At 41.8% G+C, this 18,576-nt stretch overlaps 1 protein-coding gene across 3 annotated transcripts in view; it reads left to right on the top strand.

Moving 5' to 3' along the window:
- The window catches only part of ryr2b (ryanodine receptor 2b (cardiac)), a 140,397-nt gene that overhangs the window by 108,825 nt on the left and 12,996 nt on the right, over nucleotides 1–18,576 (top strand). For all 3 annotated transcript variants that reach the window (XM_051867334.1, XM_051867335.1, XM_051867336.1), the window contains 7 exons: nucleotides 5,062–5,150; nucleotides 5,411–5,539; nucleotides 5,840–5,944; nucleotides 6,057–6,138; nucleotides 14,340–14,869; nucleotides 14,958–15,647; nucleotides 17,634–17,698. In XM_051867334.1, the coding sequence (XP_051723294.1) occupies nucleotides 5,062–5,150; nucleotides 5,411–5,539; nucleotides 5,840–5,944; nucleotides 6,057–6,138; nucleotides 14,340–14,869; nucleotides 14,958–15,647; nucleotides 17,634–17,698 (1,690 nt within the window). The remainder of the gene's footprint in view (nucleotides 1–5,061; nucleotides 5,151–5,410; nucleotides 5,540–5,839; nucleotides 5,945–6,056; nucleotides 6,139–14,339; nucleotides 14,870–14,957; nucleotides 15,648–17,633; nucleotides 17,699–18,576) is intronic.

Here is an 18,576-nt window from a genome sequence, read left to right on the forward strand (position 1 = left end):
CTCTAGTTTTGTTTTCTTCCAGCTGCGCTCCATTTTTCTAGCTGTTTTCTTAAGGGCCCGAGTGTGCTCGTTGTACCACGGCGTTGGACTGATTTCCTTAACCTTTTTTAAGTGCAAATGAACAACTGAGTCTAATGTGCTGGAAAAGAGAGTCAATAGTTTGTTGCAACATCGAGGTCTTCTAAGCTATCTGGTATGCTAAGGCAATGAAACTGATCAGGAAGATTATTTATAAAGCAATCTTTAGTGGTAGAAGTGATGGTTCTACTGTATTTGTGGCAGGGAGGCAGTTTAGCAGCCTTGGCTAAATGTAGTATACACAAGACTAGATGATAATCTGAGATGTCGTCACTCTGCTGCAGAATTTCAACGGCATCAATATCGATTCCATGTGACAATATTAGATCTAAAGTATGATTACGACAATGAGTGGGTCCTGACACGTGTTGTCTAACTCCAATAGAGTTTAGAATGTCTGTAAATGCCAATCCCAAAGCATCTTTATTATTATCTACATGGATATTAAAATCACCAACAACAAGGACTTTATCCGCAGCTAGTACTAACTCCGATAGAAAATCAGCAAATTCTTTGATAAAGTCTGTATGGTGCCCTGGTGGCCTGTATACAGTAGCCAGCACAAATGTCAACTTACATAACGTTACATAAAGCACCATCACTTCGAAGGAATTATATTTGAAAGACTTGAATAATACTGTAGATATTACTATAAATTACAGCAACATTATGTCGATAATCGTAACCTTGAGGGCTAGATTCATTTAAAGTAATGTTATCGTCTGGTTTTAGCCAGGTTTCTGTCAAACAGCACATCTAGATTACTGTCTGTGATAATATAATTTACAATAAGTGCTTTTGAAGAAAGGGATCTAATAGTCAGAAACCCAAGCTTTATCATTTTTTTTTTTTTTTTTATCAGTATTATCTCTGTTTTTCATTTGTTGAACATCAATTAAATTTTTACCCTTAAATGAGTTTTTTGTATTTACTAATTCGGGTTACAGACAACAGTCTCTATGTGATAATATCTAGGTGGAAGAGTTTCTGTGTGTTGGGATTTATTTGACTTGAGACAGCTGTGACGTGAGACAGCTAGCAGATGGTCGGTTTAGCCGGTCTGTCTGCTTCCTGACCTGGGCCCCAGTTTGTCATGTTTCAGCTCTAAGACTATGTGCCATATTACTAGAGAGAAGAGCAGCACCATCCCAGGAGGGATGAATACCATCTCTTTTCAACAGGTCAGGTCTGCCCTAAAAACTTTTCCAATTGTCTATGAAACCTATATTATTCTGTGGACACCACTTAGACAGCCAGCCATTGAGTGATGATAATCTGCTAACTATCTCATCACTCATCATCATAAATTTGCTTTGATGTCAGGTACTCTGGCTCCCGGCAAACATGTGACTATGGTGGCTGGTGTCTCTGTTGCACTACAAATAGCTGTAACTATTAACTAATACTTATTTCTGTGAATAAGTATGAAATTAATGTTTGTAGAATACATCAGTTTCAAGGTTTCCAAACATAGTTATGAATAGATTTGGATGGATCATTATGGTCTCTCTTTGTTTCACCCATTCCTGCTGAGGTCCTGAGGAATTTTTATGGCAGTCACAGTCCAACCTTAGGAATTAGTCTCTAGATGGGTGAAGGGCAGAAACTGCATTTGGACCAATGAGAAGTCCTGTCCTTCCTGGGCTTGGTACCAGAGGTCATCTTCTTGCCCTCTAAGGCTGTTAGTCCTAGCATCTTTATCTGATGGTGTTGGACAGTTTGTTTGTGTTAGTCCACCAAGATCCAATCAAAATATAGCAAACCTTTGTTCACTGTTACGGACAGAGAGGGGCCCGGCCATAAACTGGACCCTAGAATGTGCTGATCCCTACATGATTGATGCTGTCATCATCCAGGTGTATCTATCTCTTATAATTGCTTTCAAAAGCTTTGGCTTTCTGCACATAATTAAGCTCTGGTGTAGGTCTTCCTTTGCCAAGTAACTCCAGCTTTTCTTTAAAAGTTTATCTCAAAAACAGCGTGGATAATAAATTAGCAACAATATCCTCATCATTAATGTTGTTTGCGGTTTCCATAGCGAATAGTGTTAGCTATTTTATCAGCTGAATTTTTTTACTGATAACAAGCCCCACCCATTAAAAGGGATGATATGATTGGTCAATTTTCCTGTCACTTAAAATTCGTCTCTCATTGACTTGCAAAGACTTGGCCCTCTGTAATTTCACAGCAGGACCACCAATCACAGAGCTGAAAGCGTTAGGCGGAGACATCCTAATATGGATACGGACGTCAACACAGCACAACTCAAACTGAATAAGCAGATTTGAAGGGTTTATTTCCTCAAAGTTTAGATGTTTGTCAAATTATAAATTCCTAAAATATCATTAGAACTAACGACTTTTTATTAAAGAAGTTTTTACTTTTTAAACTTTTATTTAAAAGTTTGTAAATATAAATAAAAGTTGGGGGTCAGTTTCTTTTGAAACTAAATGATTGTATTCAGCAAAAGTAACAGTAAAGACATTTTAAATGTTACAAAAGGATTCTATTTCAAATAATCATAATGACATTAATAATAAATGTTTCTTGTATACCAAATCAGCATATTAGAAGGATAATACAGCTTTCCATCACATGAATACAAAAAAAAATGAGTCTTTAAAACTAATTTTAAACATTTAAGAGCCTTAAAATCAAAAGGTTTTTAAAGTCGGCATGAAATGGAAGTTGCTATGGTCTTTTTTTTTCCTGGTGGTGTCATGTATCTGAGTGAAACAGCTTCTTGAACAAGAAAACAATGTAGGGCGGGCTTTGATTTCGTAAATTGTTTGGATCCAACATACTTCTTCTTCTTCTTCTTCGACTCGGGCTGTTATATCTTTTCTAACTGATCGGACTTACGATATTCGTTAAATGGACGATCAAAACTTCAAAGTCCCATAGACTTTCATTGAGGGGGTCAAAACTTTTATACAGTAAATCTAAAGTCCTGGGTATACTTAGTTTTTTTTGTGCATACTCTAGCGTGCGTGCACAGTCGAACGCACAGCCTTGCAAATTATACTTTACTTGACTCGTACGTGTACACAGGCGTCCGACACATGCACAGTTTTGAGCAATCCCTCACCACGGGTTACAATCCATGTAAATATATTTGTATTCTTTCATGCTAAAGTTGTCCAAATGAGGGTACTTTCTAACCTCTTTACACAATCTGGCATCTGTATAGGCCTCCATTGTCACTGTAGCTTGCATGCGTTCAGGTCTGTTCTGTTTATGCAGGGTTTGTCAGGTTTGGTAGATGATGAAAGGAGTGAGGACTCAATTGCAGTGAGGATGGGTTTTATTTAATATATAAAAATAAAACAAAACTACCCCGAGGGGGAAAACAGACTTGACTAGGACTTGACAACAACACACGAGGTAACATTCAACAAACGATCTAGCACAGGACTGCAAACACAAGGAGAATAAACAGGAGAGCAAACAAGGCAGGTAACGAGGGAGGACAGGGTGGGGCAAATAAACCAATAATCAGGTAACAAGATGGGCGGGGTTAGACAATCGACAGGAGAGCACATGGCACAAAGAAACACATGACAAGCCATGTGCTCACACCAAACATAACAAAAACACCCATAAGCCATGTGTTCACACAAAACAAGACAACATGAGAGCATGCAGCCCGTGAAACACAGACTGTGTGCTACACAACACAGGACAAAAACACAACATGAAAGCACGCGGCAGGTGTAAACAAACCGCATGCTACACAAAACATGACAATACAAGAACGCCTGGCCAATAAGAACCGACCAGGCGCTTCACAAAACACGAGACAAGAATGCACGGCAAGTGAAAGTACACTCAGCCGTGCTCTCACAATAAAGACAGGACAGGGAGCGCGAGTGTCTGAATCCCGACACGAAACCGAAACAGAACTAGACATGAGTGCCGGGAACCGAACGCCACGCTCCCAACATGAAACAAGACACGCAGACAAGAGAGCGCAGGGCTCGAGAACTCTCGAGACCGTACGCTCACGCATGCTCACGCAAAGACAGGACAAGAACGGGAGTTCTTGGTTTTGTGTCAGAGCTCTGTCACAAAACCAAGAATTATGCCGTGTTCCAGGCAGCCCGTAACCCGTGTTTTTCCAACCTTCTACCCGTAAAAGTGCACTGGAACGGCAGTCAAACCTGTGACTTCCCACCCGTGAACTCGTACTAGATCAATGTACTCCCAGTTTCACGCTCTGACGTCACATAGCCCGCAAAACAACAATGGCAGGCCCTATGGATGCTGTGTTTATGCAAGTGCACAGTAAAATAACGTAAAATAAAAGGTATAACAGCTTCTCTTGCCTTATGCGCCGTTTTTCCTCCTCCGTTTCCCTCAAATAAGCAAGGAGTAAGCACCTTTGGCGATAGAAATAATTATAAATGAGCATAAGCCCCGTATGGTCTACCATGCTGGTTTGTTTACAGTCTGATGATGAAATTTGCGTCATGAACACTGTACGCTGACACTCGCGGATGTGTATAAAGCGAAGTATACTTTGAGCTTAATAGTGTATTTAAGCTTCATCCACCAAGTATCTATCACTAGCAAAGCCTAGCAACTATCTTAAGACATGCTAACAGTGTGCTAATTCATGCTAACCACATGTTAAAACGTTAATTCATGCTATGTGCTAAAACATGCTAGCAACATGTAAATTCATGCTAGCAATGTGCAAACATACTAGCAACAAAATAATTTGTTGTTTTGTTTTCTATCATCAAAAAGGAGCTGAATCCAAAATATTCTGAAAGGAATCTGCACATTCTAAATAGGCCTGTGACATTAATGTTGTTAAATACACATAAATCATGAGATTTATTTATTACTGATTAATGTGCTAATGTAATAAAATGTACAGACAGCCATATTTTGCACATATTAATCTTTTACAGCATCAATTTTCTGTTCTGTTTTCGTTGTATAAGAACTGGAGGTATACAACTGAAATTTCTCCTACAGATCTCCAGAATTACCTGAGGACTCAAACTGGAAACAACACAACGGTCAACATTATCATCTCCACTGTGGATTATCTGCTTAGGGTCCAGGCAAGACCATGACTCAATCCCAAACACTAGTTTCTTACATTTTTCATTTCACTTGTCTGTAATATTCATGAATAAGGACTGAAAATGCATGTTTGCTGCTGTAAGTGGTTTGAGAGTTTCAGCACAGAATAAAGAAGGGCCCAAAACAGTGAGACAGAGCGTGTAGCCAAATAATGTTTCCATAAACAATTTGCCGCTGACAGGCCACCTCCATTTCATTTGTCTGATACTGAGAATGATAAATGGCCTCATATCTGCAGGAGTCCATCAGCGATTTCTACTGGTATTATTCAGGGAAGGATGTGATTGATGAGCGTGGTCAGCACAACTTCTCCAAAGCCATCAACGTGGCCAAGCAGGTGTTCAACACGCTCACTGAATACATTCAGGTAAATGCACACAAGCAAATGGGTCAGCAGAGAATGGATCTTGTATGAAAAACTGTAAATCTGCTTGGTCAAAATGCAGAGATACTGAGTAATATTTTGATAAGTGTGTTATAAGATTCTACATTATTTCCTCCTTTTTAATATTTTATTTCAAATAAAAGCCTCTCAAGAGTCCTGACACTATGCCCGTGTCTTTCTTTGTTCATCCCACCACACTCTGGTGTTTCTATGTTGTGAAGCAACTCATTTTAATAATCTCTTTAACTAACATCAATTAAAACTTTTAATTATCTAATTTAGGGTCCCTGTACAGGTAATCAGCAGAGTTTGGCCCACAGTCGTCTGTGGGACGCTGTTGTTGGCTTCCTCCATGTGTTCGCCCATATGCAGATGAAGCTTTCTCAGGTTAGCCTATAGACTAAAATATCTTATGTGCTAATTTATTTATTGCAAAGTACAATTTACAAAAAACTCAAGGGGATAAAAGAAAGATAAAAATATTGTTTTATGTCTTCAGGATTCCAGCCAATTAGAGCTACTGAAGGCTTTGATGGACTTACAAAAAGACATGGTGGTAATGCTGCTGTCCATGCTTGAAGGTAGGAGAAATGTTGAAGGTCTTCTGAATGCTTTTCCATGCACTTCCTCTTCAGCTTGTGAGAAATGTCGAATTATTGTTCATCCAATCAATGTGAGTATAATAATATTAGTATGCTAAGCTTGTGTTCACATTTGGTTGGATTGTTTGGCCCTTTTTTGTTGTGTTGGATTTACCATAAAATATTTCAACATAGGCTCATTGAAAAATCGTGTCTCTACCTACCTTTTTGCAAAACTCCAAAAATGTACCTATACATACAATTCACTGCAGTTTCCAGCTGTAATGAGCATTAGTGGCAGTAAAATGGCAACAACTTTTATTCCTTTTCCCACTAAAATAATTATGGGGGCAGATTATCGATTAATGATGACTTATTTTTGCATGGTTCTTTGCACAATACTGTGTTATGATGACCTCACAACACTTTGACCATAGTCCATGATTTGTAAAAGAATACATTTTGATGTTTGCATCACATAATCAGCTCCATATGTTTTTTTTTTTGTTTGTTTTTTTTGTTTTTTGTTGTTGTTGTTGTAGTAAACTTGTAGTTATTTTTGCCATTGCCAAAACAAATTTTTGTCCTGCCAAAGCCTTATTTGATCAGTTATTGTGATTTATGAGTGATGCAGATGACTGCTGCGCTTGTGATAGGGTGCATGTTAAAGCTGCAGTCCGTAAGTTTGCCTCTTTGTTGCCACCTCTGTTTGAAACCTGCAATTGCAGTTAGTTGCGAAATTATCATTTTACGTGGGTTGTGCATCGGTACGGCTCCTCAGGGCGGATGAATCTAATGTTTTGAGGAGTAGGCTGTCAGTCATCGTACCATTGTGGATACTGTACTTCGGAATTACAGATACTACATCTTGGAAGTACGACCAAAATAATAAGTTTCACCGGAAGATGTCATCTGAACAAGTAAGTAACACTGCCACTTTTGTTCTGCCCAAATGAAAAAAAAAAAGTTCTACAATAAATCTAATGTTGATTAAATCTAAAGATCGCAAAGTTAGCTCATATCACTTAAAAACCATGCAAATTAATATTATTGTTATACTTTGTTCTTAAGTTGTTGATGTTAACAACATCAACATTGCTTGACTACCTGTATTTAGTGTTTATTAGCATTAGGCTATCTAATAGCATTATCTACCCAGTAAACCATTAAAATGTCTTACATGTCCAGCAGAAAAAAAAAAATCAATCTCTGCGTCCATTTTTCACGGAGTTCACTCCACCTTTCAAAAGCCCTGCTGATATTTTTATTCTTGTTTTCGCACAGGCCTGGTCGCATTCCTTTTTTAGCTGTTAGCCACTCCGCAGTCTGAAGTCTACTGGTGATTCACCAGTTGTCAATGATGATGCTTTTTACCATTCTTGATTACAATCTGCCATCAAAATGACAAGCTTAATTATTACTGCTGCTGCTGCTGAGTCTTCAAATGATCTGATACCTGCAGCGTCCAGGACTCCTTTATGTATACAGACATGATATAATGACACAAAGGCAAACTCGTATTTCCTGCGGAAACCTACCAGTACCACTCAGATTAAAAAACGTTATTACAAACTTACCGTTGTGAATCAGGCTAAGGTAAGAAATTTTGAACACTAGCTGGTACTTGCTCAATAATTGATTTTGGATCATTTTTAACCAAAAACTGGATCTTTTTGGACTGGAGCTTTAACTGGCGGAGAGAATGAACTGAGAGCTCCTCCCTCCCTCCACTCTCTCTGTCTTCAAACTAAGCACTGTCTTTGCTCTCTCTTCTTCGCACATGTTAATTTAAATCAACTGGCATGATGCTAAATTTTTGGAAGACCGAATCCATGATTCAGGTGGTGCATTTGGAGAATTCAATTACTTGAATTACCGCTGGGTGTGAATAGTGCTCAAAAAACGTCACCTCATCTTCTCTGACAGGGGCTTGCAGATCACGTGGGTAGGGTAATTTTTACTGTTTGTGTCGATGACCGTGTCTGTCAGCTACAACCGAAGATAATTTTTGACCCAGGAAAAACGTCTCAGGTTACGTATGTAACCATGGTTCCCTGAGAACAGGGAACGAGACTCTGCGTTTGCAAACTCTATGGGGAACGTCACGTGACTCGGTGTCTGAAAGCCAACTATCCAATAACTCCAATGCCTATTGGCCAGCGACAGCCTATGACGTCATACGGCGCGACCCGGAAGTATAAAAGGCGCGCCTGGGGAAGCAGTCATTATCCGTCGTCTTGAGGGACTGTTCAGCAGGCAGCCCGAAGCATGGCAAGGAAACGCAGAGTCTCGTTCCCTGTTCTCAGGGAACCATGGTTACATACGTAACCTGAGATGTTCCCTTTCGAAAGGGAACTTCTACTCTGCGTTTGCAAACGCTATGGGGAACGATATACCCACGCCGCCATGCTTGAGGAGAGTGCCTGCCAAGAAATATGGCTGAGACAAAGGCTCCAGAGCAGTTAGAGAACTGCTTGGCAACTCCCCCTCGGGTCACACCAGGCTGTCAGTGACAGCATTCCCTTTGGCCAACAGCCCAAGCTGAACTTCAAGAAGGCCTTCCTTAGAGGTCCTACAGAAGCTGCTAAGGCATCTGGAACCAGCTTTTCCGAAGATAAAGCGATCCCTTTAAGGGAATGTGGCCAAGGAACCGAAGGTAACCTCAGCCAGTCACTAGAGGGGAACGAAGTCACCCCCAATGCCACCAGGGTGGCCGACCTGGTCTGTCACGAGACAAACTTAGTCTTGGCCAATCCTGTCTGAATACAGAGCCTCTAAAACGCATTCTTCATAGAAGATAGTAAGTAAGAGTGACTGCAAAGAGGCAGAAACAAACTCAAACCCACGCGTAGAGACGGGCATCCTGGAGAGCGGAACTCAGCTAAGTGCTAGGAACCCTTGTATTGAGAGGAGTACAATCCACTCATCCTAGGATCTACTCAATGCTTAATTAACGCACTGAGGAGGCTGTGCGCTAGAGAACCCTGATCCAGGGGAGCACAAACCAGCCTGAGGCTGAATCTTAGAAGGAGGCCTAATTAAGGCCTACCACTATGATCAGCTTAGGGAGCTAAGCACTATTACAAACGTAACCCTAAAAGGGAAGTACGAAGCTCACCTAACAGGTAGACCATGCAATGGGCACATACTCATGGAGGCCGGGGAGGGGCCTACAGCATGATAGTAGTTATGTGGAAACAGAAGTCTTATACAGAAAGTGGCCTGGTTTTAAGGGCCACCCTGAACACCTGTCTTGTTTTTCTGGGGTAGACAGACGACTTCAACGGCAGCATAAGAGGCTGCAAAGTGCCCGCATGACAATCCACCTAACACAACCCAACGAGCAGTGCACTCAGTAAAAGCACCTTTTACTCTTTAAAGCAAGAGGAGTGCAGCGTACGCCAACACGTATTAAGGAAGGCCTGGAGGGGCCTATGACCTTAACAGACACGTGGCATCAGCTCGTGGCAGTGTTTAGGCCCCAAGGACAATAAACAACCAGACAAAAAGGAGGTTGGATTTATCACTTAGGCCTCTGGCTAACAAAAGTGTATACAGATAATTCTCAAAGAGAAATACACCCAAACATACTCCAGTGTGTTCAAGAAAGGCGGCCCATAGGCCTTGCAACCTCTAATACACACAGCGTAAGTCTCGTGGCCGTTTCCAGGAGCACAAAAGATCCACCCTAGGCGCTAGGTGGCTCTTAGCTCAACTAGATTAGAATCAGACTCAGGGAGGCAGATGTAGGTTAAACCAACCTTCTGTAAGGTTTCACTAACATAATCAACCTGAGGGGCTAGCCACTGGGAATACTCGGTAAAAGCACCTTGTTACTCTCACAGCGAGAGTAGTACATGACTGAACTCCACATATTACACCGGAGGCCGCAGTAGGCCTGCCTTAGTAAACACGTGGCATCAGCAAGTGGCTACCATAACCATACCACCCAAAGGCCATGTATTAGAAGTTTCCAAGATGATTGATACATGAAAAACGTTGCCGAACATCGTGAACAGGCCTGTTAGGGCCTATCCATCAGCGATGAGGCGTGGCCGATGGTGGCATGGTTTCCCAGGCATCCTGCCAACAAGTCGACTAGAAAAGGAGGCCTTAAGGGTCCTCCATTCTAGCATCAAGTGGCGATCAGCCTGCTCACAGATTAAAAAACACAAACTGTGCCATCATGTAAACTAAAAAAGGAGGCCTGAAGGGGCCTGCCAATTCAATAACACGTGGCTTAAGCTCGTGAATATAAGGGAACCAAGCTACAGGGAACCAGCTCTAACCCAAATAGCTATGGGAAGCTAACTGCGACCTGCGCTAGGCTATACATTCCAACAGGCAATGTACCCTAAATATTTGCGGCTAAAGGGAACCAAACAAAACCAACATGGTCTAAGGAGGCTAATACAAGCCTACTACCTCAAACAGACATGTGGCAGGGCCTGTGGCAGCGTAAATCTGTGAGAATATGTGAGCATATTATGATCAGTTAAACAGCATTGTAAAACAACTGCTAACTAGGAGGCCGAATATCGTAAGGCCTACAATCCGAGTTATATGCAATATGGCTGTTAACAAGATCACCAAAAAGGGAGCTACTAGATACCAACTTTCATCAAAAAAGTGGCTCTAACTACCCTGAGTATGCAATCCAACGGGTGATGCACTCAGTGGCACAAAAAACCTCTTAACTGGGGAATATAAGTCACCATGTACTCAAATAGAGGCCACTTTACAGCAAAAGGGCCTGCTATTATGAGAGCAGGTGCTAACCTGTGGCAGCATAAATAAGCTCACATACAAATGTAGGGCAAAAGTCTAGAACTCAAAGTAACACAAACTTTGATATACATGCTGTCTTTGAAAGGAAAAACAGTCACTGTACAGATTCTCAGATCTGATCTAAGCCCTAGAGGACAGGGGCTAAAAACTAGCAACGTCAACTCAAACTTGATAAATACAAAACATCAAGTGGCTCAGAAGAAAATAATTTCCTTTAGCATGAAAGTTCTAGAAAGTGGGGCCTAGCACACCCCTGCATAACTTATCTACGCGAAGATAAGGGCCTACCACCTGAGAAACAGCATCAGGGGGTCAAAAACAGTCTACAACCTAGCTGTTAAACTCACAATTGAACCTACACAAGCAAGGGGATAATTGGGCATATGGCCTGAACAACTCCCTCGGGAGGAAGCCAGAACTAGGAACTACACATCCTGAAAGGATAGTAAATACATATGGGGTTACTTCATATACCATACATCACCTAGCTCTAGCCTGGCCGCTAAGCTATAGGCCTATACACTACAACAGGCCCATAACAAAGCCTGATCTTCACTTCCAAGTCTCATGATGAGAGAAATAAAGCGAAGCTCAAAGCTAAAATGTCAGGCGGCCGGTTAGGGCCGCCGTAGACATATAAACTGAAGTAATGAGTGCCAACTCAAACTATACTGAAAAATAGCCGAGAGGCTACTCATATATAGAAAACTAAGCAGCAGCCATTTTGTGGCCTGCTCAGTCAGTCTCAACACTCCAGTTTTGCCCAAAAACCCCAAAATAGTTCACATTTTACTGTTACATGTTCAGGAAATTATACAGGAACAACACAAGGTCAAACATTTAAATAATTAAATCAGACCTTGTCTTACCTTCCTGTGGCTCGAAGACCAAAGACTCCTCCTTCACTTATTTGAAATGGGGAAGGATGAAATTCATGGTTCTAGAAGCCCAAAGAACCCTTTCACTATCAAGCCAGAAGGCGGGCCTTCAGAAAAATTTCATCATGGGCCCAGCCGTCAGCCTGACTGTTCAAAGGTGTCGTCCTGAACATGCACAGTGATTAAAAACGCCCGGGAGGCCGAGGAAGAGGGCCGAAGGCAGATGTAGAATTACCTTCGCCAAGAGAGGGGATCAATCAGCGGCGTTGCTGGCGCCGGTGATCAGTCACCTCCCTTAAGTCCATCTGCCTCTGAGCCTCGGCTCGAGATGGGCCAGGGCCTCCCGGCTGTCTGGGCCCAGGATCGGACCTGAGCGGTATGCAATTTTTGTATGCTGCTGAGCGCGCCTTCCCCCCCCCTTGAACTTTCCGACAACCGTTTCAACGGAGCCGCCGAAAAGTTCAGTTGGCGAAACCGGGGCATCGAGGAGAGAGCCCTTCTCTTTCTCCCCGATGTCCGCCATGTTCAGCCACAGATGCCTCTCCGTGGCCACCATGGCCGCCATCGATCTCCCAATCGAGGCGGCCGTCTGCTTGGTGGCCCGGAGAGCGAGATCTGTGGTGCGGCGCAGCTCAGCCACCGCATCAGGGGACAAACCCTGCCCCTGATCCAGGTCCTTCAGCAAGTCAGCCTGGTAGGCTTGCAACACCGCCATAGTGTGCAAAGCCGCGCCAGCCTGACCTGCAGCAGCATATGCTCTGCCGTTCAGACGAGATGTCAGTTTAAGGGGTCTGGACGGCAGAACCGGAGCTTTCAGTGTCGGTGCCCTGCCCGTGACGAGATAGTTGGCAAACGTCTCATCAATGGGCGGCAGCGACACATACCCATGCTGGCCTAATCCCTCCACATCAGCGAAATTCCCCCGCTGATGTGGATGAATTCTGGCCGAGTATGGGTTCTTCCATGCCTTTTTGATCTCTACGTGAAGATCTGGAAGGAATGGAAGGCTCACTGGAGTTACGGGGTTGTGGTCAGAAAGAAACCGTTCGTCTAACCTGCCGCGAACGGGCTCTTTCCTTGCGCGCTCCCACGGCAGCTGCAGCCTGCCGGCGGCGCGCTCCACAACCTCCAATAACTCGGCATATGCTGGGCAAGGAGGCTTGGAGAAAGAAGTAGTCACAACTTCTTCCTCCTCCATTGCCATCTCTTGCTCACGGGGGCTAGCAGCCAGAAGAACACTCGCTCCTGGATCCGATGATGTCAGAGATAAGACATCATCGTCATCCAGGAGCTCATCCCCGCCAGCCGCCGCCAAAGGTTGAGAGACTGTGACACCTCTCTCAAACTTGGCAGCGAGCTCCACCTGCGAGCCCCATGAGTGCAGCCTCCGCTCTGCCTCGGCACGAGCAGGGCCGGACCCACCAGGCGCAGATGTTGACGCCTCTTCCCTTGAGAAGAGGGCCAGGCGGGAACGGAGCGTTCTCATGGGAAAACGCTCACAACTCTCACAGACAGCACCCTCAAGCACTGTCCGTGCGTGTTCTTCTCCCAGACAGTGTACACACAAAGTGTGCGAATCCTCCGGAGTCAAAAATCTCGGGCATGGATCCGCACACTTCCTAAAACGTTTCCGTTTGTCCTCAGACATAACCAGAGATGTACTCACAAGTATAGCAGAGTTATACACGACAGTGGCAAGACACAAACAGTCCCGAAAGATGATGGATAATGACTGCTTCCCCAGGCGCGCCTTTTATACTTCCGGGTCGCGCCGTATGACGTCATAGGCTGTCGCCGGCCAATAGGCATTGGAGTTATTGGATAGTTGGCTTTCAGACACCGAGTCACGTGACGTTCCCCATAGAGTTTGCAAACGCAGAGTAGAAGTTCCCTTTCGAAAGGGAACCCTGGTACCGTCACAATACTTAATAAAAGTGCTGAAATACTTGTAGAAGCTAGCTTGCTAAATGGCATGTTTTTTTGTTTTTTTTTTAGCAAATGCATTTCTTATCTCACATTTGCTTTTTTTAACATTATTGGTTAAGTTTAGGGTAGCATTTCGTTTATTTGGCATGTTATTTTATTTATTTTTATTTTAGCGCCACTGGACATTTCATTTCAGAGCTGATTTAATGCCAACAAAAACCATAATACATTGCCAGATTCACATTCATCTGTTTCGGATAAAACAAAATGCACTTTTACCACCACTCACAGGACATTTTACTTTGATTTAACTTTGAGTAATAATCACAAGTGTTGCAAAACCTGCAAGAAGCAATGTAATATTTTGCAGAAATGTTGGCGCAAGCATTTTTCCAATGAGTCTGGGTTGAAATTTTTACAGAACACTTGAGCTTGTGTTCATACCAACTGTGAAACCGTATTGCCGTCCATATGAACCACATGACCATATGAACCCACTTTCGCCCCAACCCAATGAACAATTCTGATGCCGTACCGTAGTTTAAAAGAGCCCTACTGTAAGTGTCCTACAGACATTTTAGGCACATAAATGTTAATTTGTGTTTCTAGGAAACGTGGTGAATGGGACCATTGGCAAACAGATGGTAGACATGTTGGTAGAATCGTCCAGCAATGTGGAGATGATCCTCAAATTCTTTGATATGTTCCTCAAACTCAAAGACCTCACATCATCTGAAGCCTTTCGCGAATACGACCTAGAGGGCAGAGGACTCATTTCCAAGAAGGACTTCCACAGAGCCATGGAAGGGTTCAAGCGCTACTCTAAATCGGAGATTGAATTTCTGTTATCCTGCGCAGAAATGGCGAAAAGCGATTTGCTGGATTACCCTGACTTTGTGATGCGTTTTCATGAACCGGCCAAAGAGATAGGCTTCAACATGGCGGTTCTTCTGACCAATCTGTCCGAGCACATGCCCAGTGATGCCCGATTGCAGAATTTCCTGGAGTTGGCGGACAGCGTTCTTAAGTATTTCCATCCTCACCTGGGAAGGATCGAAATCCTGGGCAGTGGGAAACGGATAGAAAGAGTCTACTTTGAGATCAGTGAATCCACCCGCACTCAGTGGGAGAAACCACAGGTATTAAACGATCATTTGCCAATGTGCTTTTGTAGTCTATTAATGTGTTTCATATACAAATCTTTGTAAAGGCATGTTCTCGATTCAGGTTAAGGAGAGCAAACAACAGTTCATTTTCGATGTCGTGAATAAAGGAGGAGAGAAGGAAAAGATGGAGCTATTTGTCAACTTCTGTGAAGACACCATCTTTGAAATGCAGCTTGCTGCACAAATATCTGGTTCAAAGAGTGGAGATGAACTGAAAGTGAAAGATGACAATGAGGAGAAAAACAAATTAGAGTTGAATGAAAACCTTGCAGAAGACAACAGGATGACCAAAGACTCAAGGTGTTTCTCCTTAAGGAACATCAGAAAACACATAAAGAGGATAACCATTAGGAGTATTATCTCAGCGATCTTCTCTTTCTTCCACAATGTTCTGCTGTTTATCACTCGTGCCTTTTTAGGCCTGGTTTGGTTCTGCCTTTATCTGCTCTACCACATCTTCTTAAGCGGATGGATTATTGATGTGGCTAAAGAGATGAAGCTAGTCGACCTTTTAGGTGACCTTCGGGATCCTACCATGGTTGAGGCCATAGGGCTCAGAGAAGGAGCGGTCATAGAGAGTAACGCGTGCCATACACGTGCATTTTCGTCTCGCGGTAATCTTAGGGGCATGAGTCTAGATCTGTCTGCAGTGTCCAGGGACCCCCAGCTCCTCACAGATATTTTCGGCTTGTGTCTGAAGAAGGAGGGAGGAAAGTACACATTGTCAAGTGGAGACACCTCCAAATATCAGGTCAATAGTCTAGAGTATACCATTGTCAACTTACTAAAATGTCAAACATGTTAAATTTGAATGTATTTCTTCTATTCATGGTATTAGTTACTATCCATTTGGTTAATTTTTTGACAATTGTGCCCATGAAGTGGACGTTTTTTAGGGTTGGCATATTTTTTTTATTTTTTTTTATTCGCTTTAGTACTATTTTCACAAGTAAGATGTACATTTTCAAAACTCTTAGTACAAAAATCCAAACTGATCACACTTGCAACACAGCTAGTCATTCTTTCAAAACCTGATCTCATGCATTCTAGTTGTACATATTTTCATTCTACATAATCACTGTTTCAAAACACAAGATCATTGTGATATGTAATGAGAACATTTGGTTTAATCACTGAAACACAACAGGATGTTCCTCTTTCAGTTTAGTACTTTTAACAATCAGTTCATTCAATGGCAAACAATGCAAGATACATGTTTCAAATCACCCGTTTCTGAAATAATTACAGTTGCACAGGCTACAGATGCCACCTTAGAAAATACTCTTATATTACCTAAATTACATAATTGACATAAAATCCATAATGTTTGTAATAGTATCTATTCAGTGTGTTATCAAAAGGTGTAAAGTATGACACAGTCATGAGGTTTTGTGCTAGAACAGTGTTTGCCGCCAATACAGTAAATGTTCTCACTGTACCATATGACTAAATCTATACTGTAGTTGATCTTTACAGATGAAGGGTGAGTTACAGTAATGGCAGTCTCTATTATAGTAATCTGTTTACAGTATCACATGGCATACCATAATGTAAAACGATGCCATCTGTCTCCCTTCTTTTGATGCATCTCTGATCAGTCTGATGTTGCACAGTCATTGACTGTTTCTTTTCCCTTACTCTGTCCTGCTTTGTGTTCACAAATTTCAAATCCCTCTGTATCTGTGTATCTCTCTCTCTCTCTCTCTCTCTCTCTCTCTCTCTCTCTCTCTCTCTCTCTCTCTCTCTCTCTCTCTCTCACCTCTCTCGCACGCACACATGCACAAGTGGTTTACGGGGACTCTCCATAGGCGTAATGGTTTTTATACTGTACAAACTGTATATTCTATCCCCCTACACTAACCCTCATTCTGTATGATTTATAAACTGTTTTCCTCATGGGGACCAAAAAATGTCCAAACAAGGTCTAAAATTACTGGTATTACCTTCCTTGTTGGGACATTTAGTTCACAATGCAGTGTTTACCAGGACCACACACACATTTTGAAAAATGTGGTCATCATCTAAGATAAATTGCTTATTCATTACATTTGGTTATCCATATCGGAAAATACAAACAATTTCTATTGAAACTATGCCTATAGAATCAATTATATATATATATATATATATATATAATATATATATATTATATATATTTTATTATATATATATATATAAATCTATAGGTGTACCAAATGATCCATTGATTAACCATTAAGATCAGTTGAATTAAATAATAGACAAATGTATTAAACTGAACGAAAAGAGATGCAAATCAAAAGTTTGATAGTAATTGCATTATGAAAGGCAGTTACTATAAATGAAACATTTATAGTATATAGATGAAACTCTTATTTTGTGTAGTGAAAAGGATACTTTGTGATTTTGTGTATTGTACTATCACAATTGAAAATATGCTGAAATGTTTGAAAAAAGTGCACTTTTGATGATCTGTTGTGATATTAGTACTAAGAGTTTTGAAAATGTACCAATTGCTTGTGAAAACTGCACCAAAGCAATTAAAAAGAAGCTGTAAATGGACAATGGTGCTTCACTAAGTTAACATTTGTGTCCACTTTGAACATTTTTGTCCAATAATTTGACATTTGTTTGGATATGTGTGTTCAGTAAGCAGATGTTGTATCCACTTTAAGCATTTGTGTCCAAACAGTGAACATTTGAGTCCCTTTAGTCTGTCCATTTATGTACATTTACTGTATGTCTGATTTGTTAACAGGTTGAAATCTGTGAGGATTTTCATGAGGTGCAAGAGGAGGAGGACTCAGAGACTGAGAAAGCTTTGTAAGTGCTTCAGACTGGGGAAAGATAAAACTCTGACAACAGAAAATACTGTTGTTTTAACAGGGAATACCACAGATTTTCTGCTTTCAAGTGTATCATTAATTTCCCCCACAGGAAGCTCAGGGAACATATAAAGAGATTTGAATATTCTCAATTGGACCCTTGAGTATGTATGGTATCCAGTCCCTGAACATTTCAAAGAAAATAGTTGAAAAAAAGTTGAAAGTTGAGAATTGTTGTTACTCCCACTCCCTGTTACTCCCTGGCATGCTTTCAATCAACTTCTGGGCCACATCCTGACTGATGGCAGCCCATTCTTGCATAATCAATGCTTGGAGTTTTTGGGAATTTGTGGGTTTTTGTTTTGAGGATTGACCACAAGTTCCCAATGGGATTAAGGTCTGGGGAGTTTCCTGACCATGGACCCAAAATTTCGATGTTTTGTTCCCTGAGCCACTTAGTTATCACTTTTGCCTTATGGCAAGGTGCTCCATCATGCTAGAAAAGGCATTGTTCGTCACCAAATTGTTCTTGGATGGTTGGGAGAAGTTGCTCTCGGAGGATGTTTTTGTACCATTCATGGCTGTGTTCTTAGGCAAAATTGTGAGTGAGCCCACTCCCTTGGCTGAGAATCAACCCAAACAAAAACAAAACCCCACAAATTCTGACAAACTCCAAGCATTGATTATGCAAGAATGGCTGCCATCAGTCAGGATGTGGCCCAGAAGTTGATTGACAGCATGCCAGGGAGAATTGCAGAGGTCTTGGAAAAAGGATTAACACTGCAAATATTGATTCTTTGCATATAACTTAATGTAATTGTCAATAAAAGCCGTTGACACTTATGAAATGCTTGGAATTATACTTCAGTATACCAT

This window comes from Ctenopharyngodon idella, chromosome 17 (genome assembly GCF_019924925.1).
Source record: "Ctenopharyngodon idella isolate HZGC_01 chromosome 17, HZGC01, whole genome shotgun sequence".
NCBI lineage: Eukaryota > Metazoa > Chordata > Actinopteri > Cypriniformes > Xenocyprididae > Ctenopharyngodon > Ctenopharyngodon idella.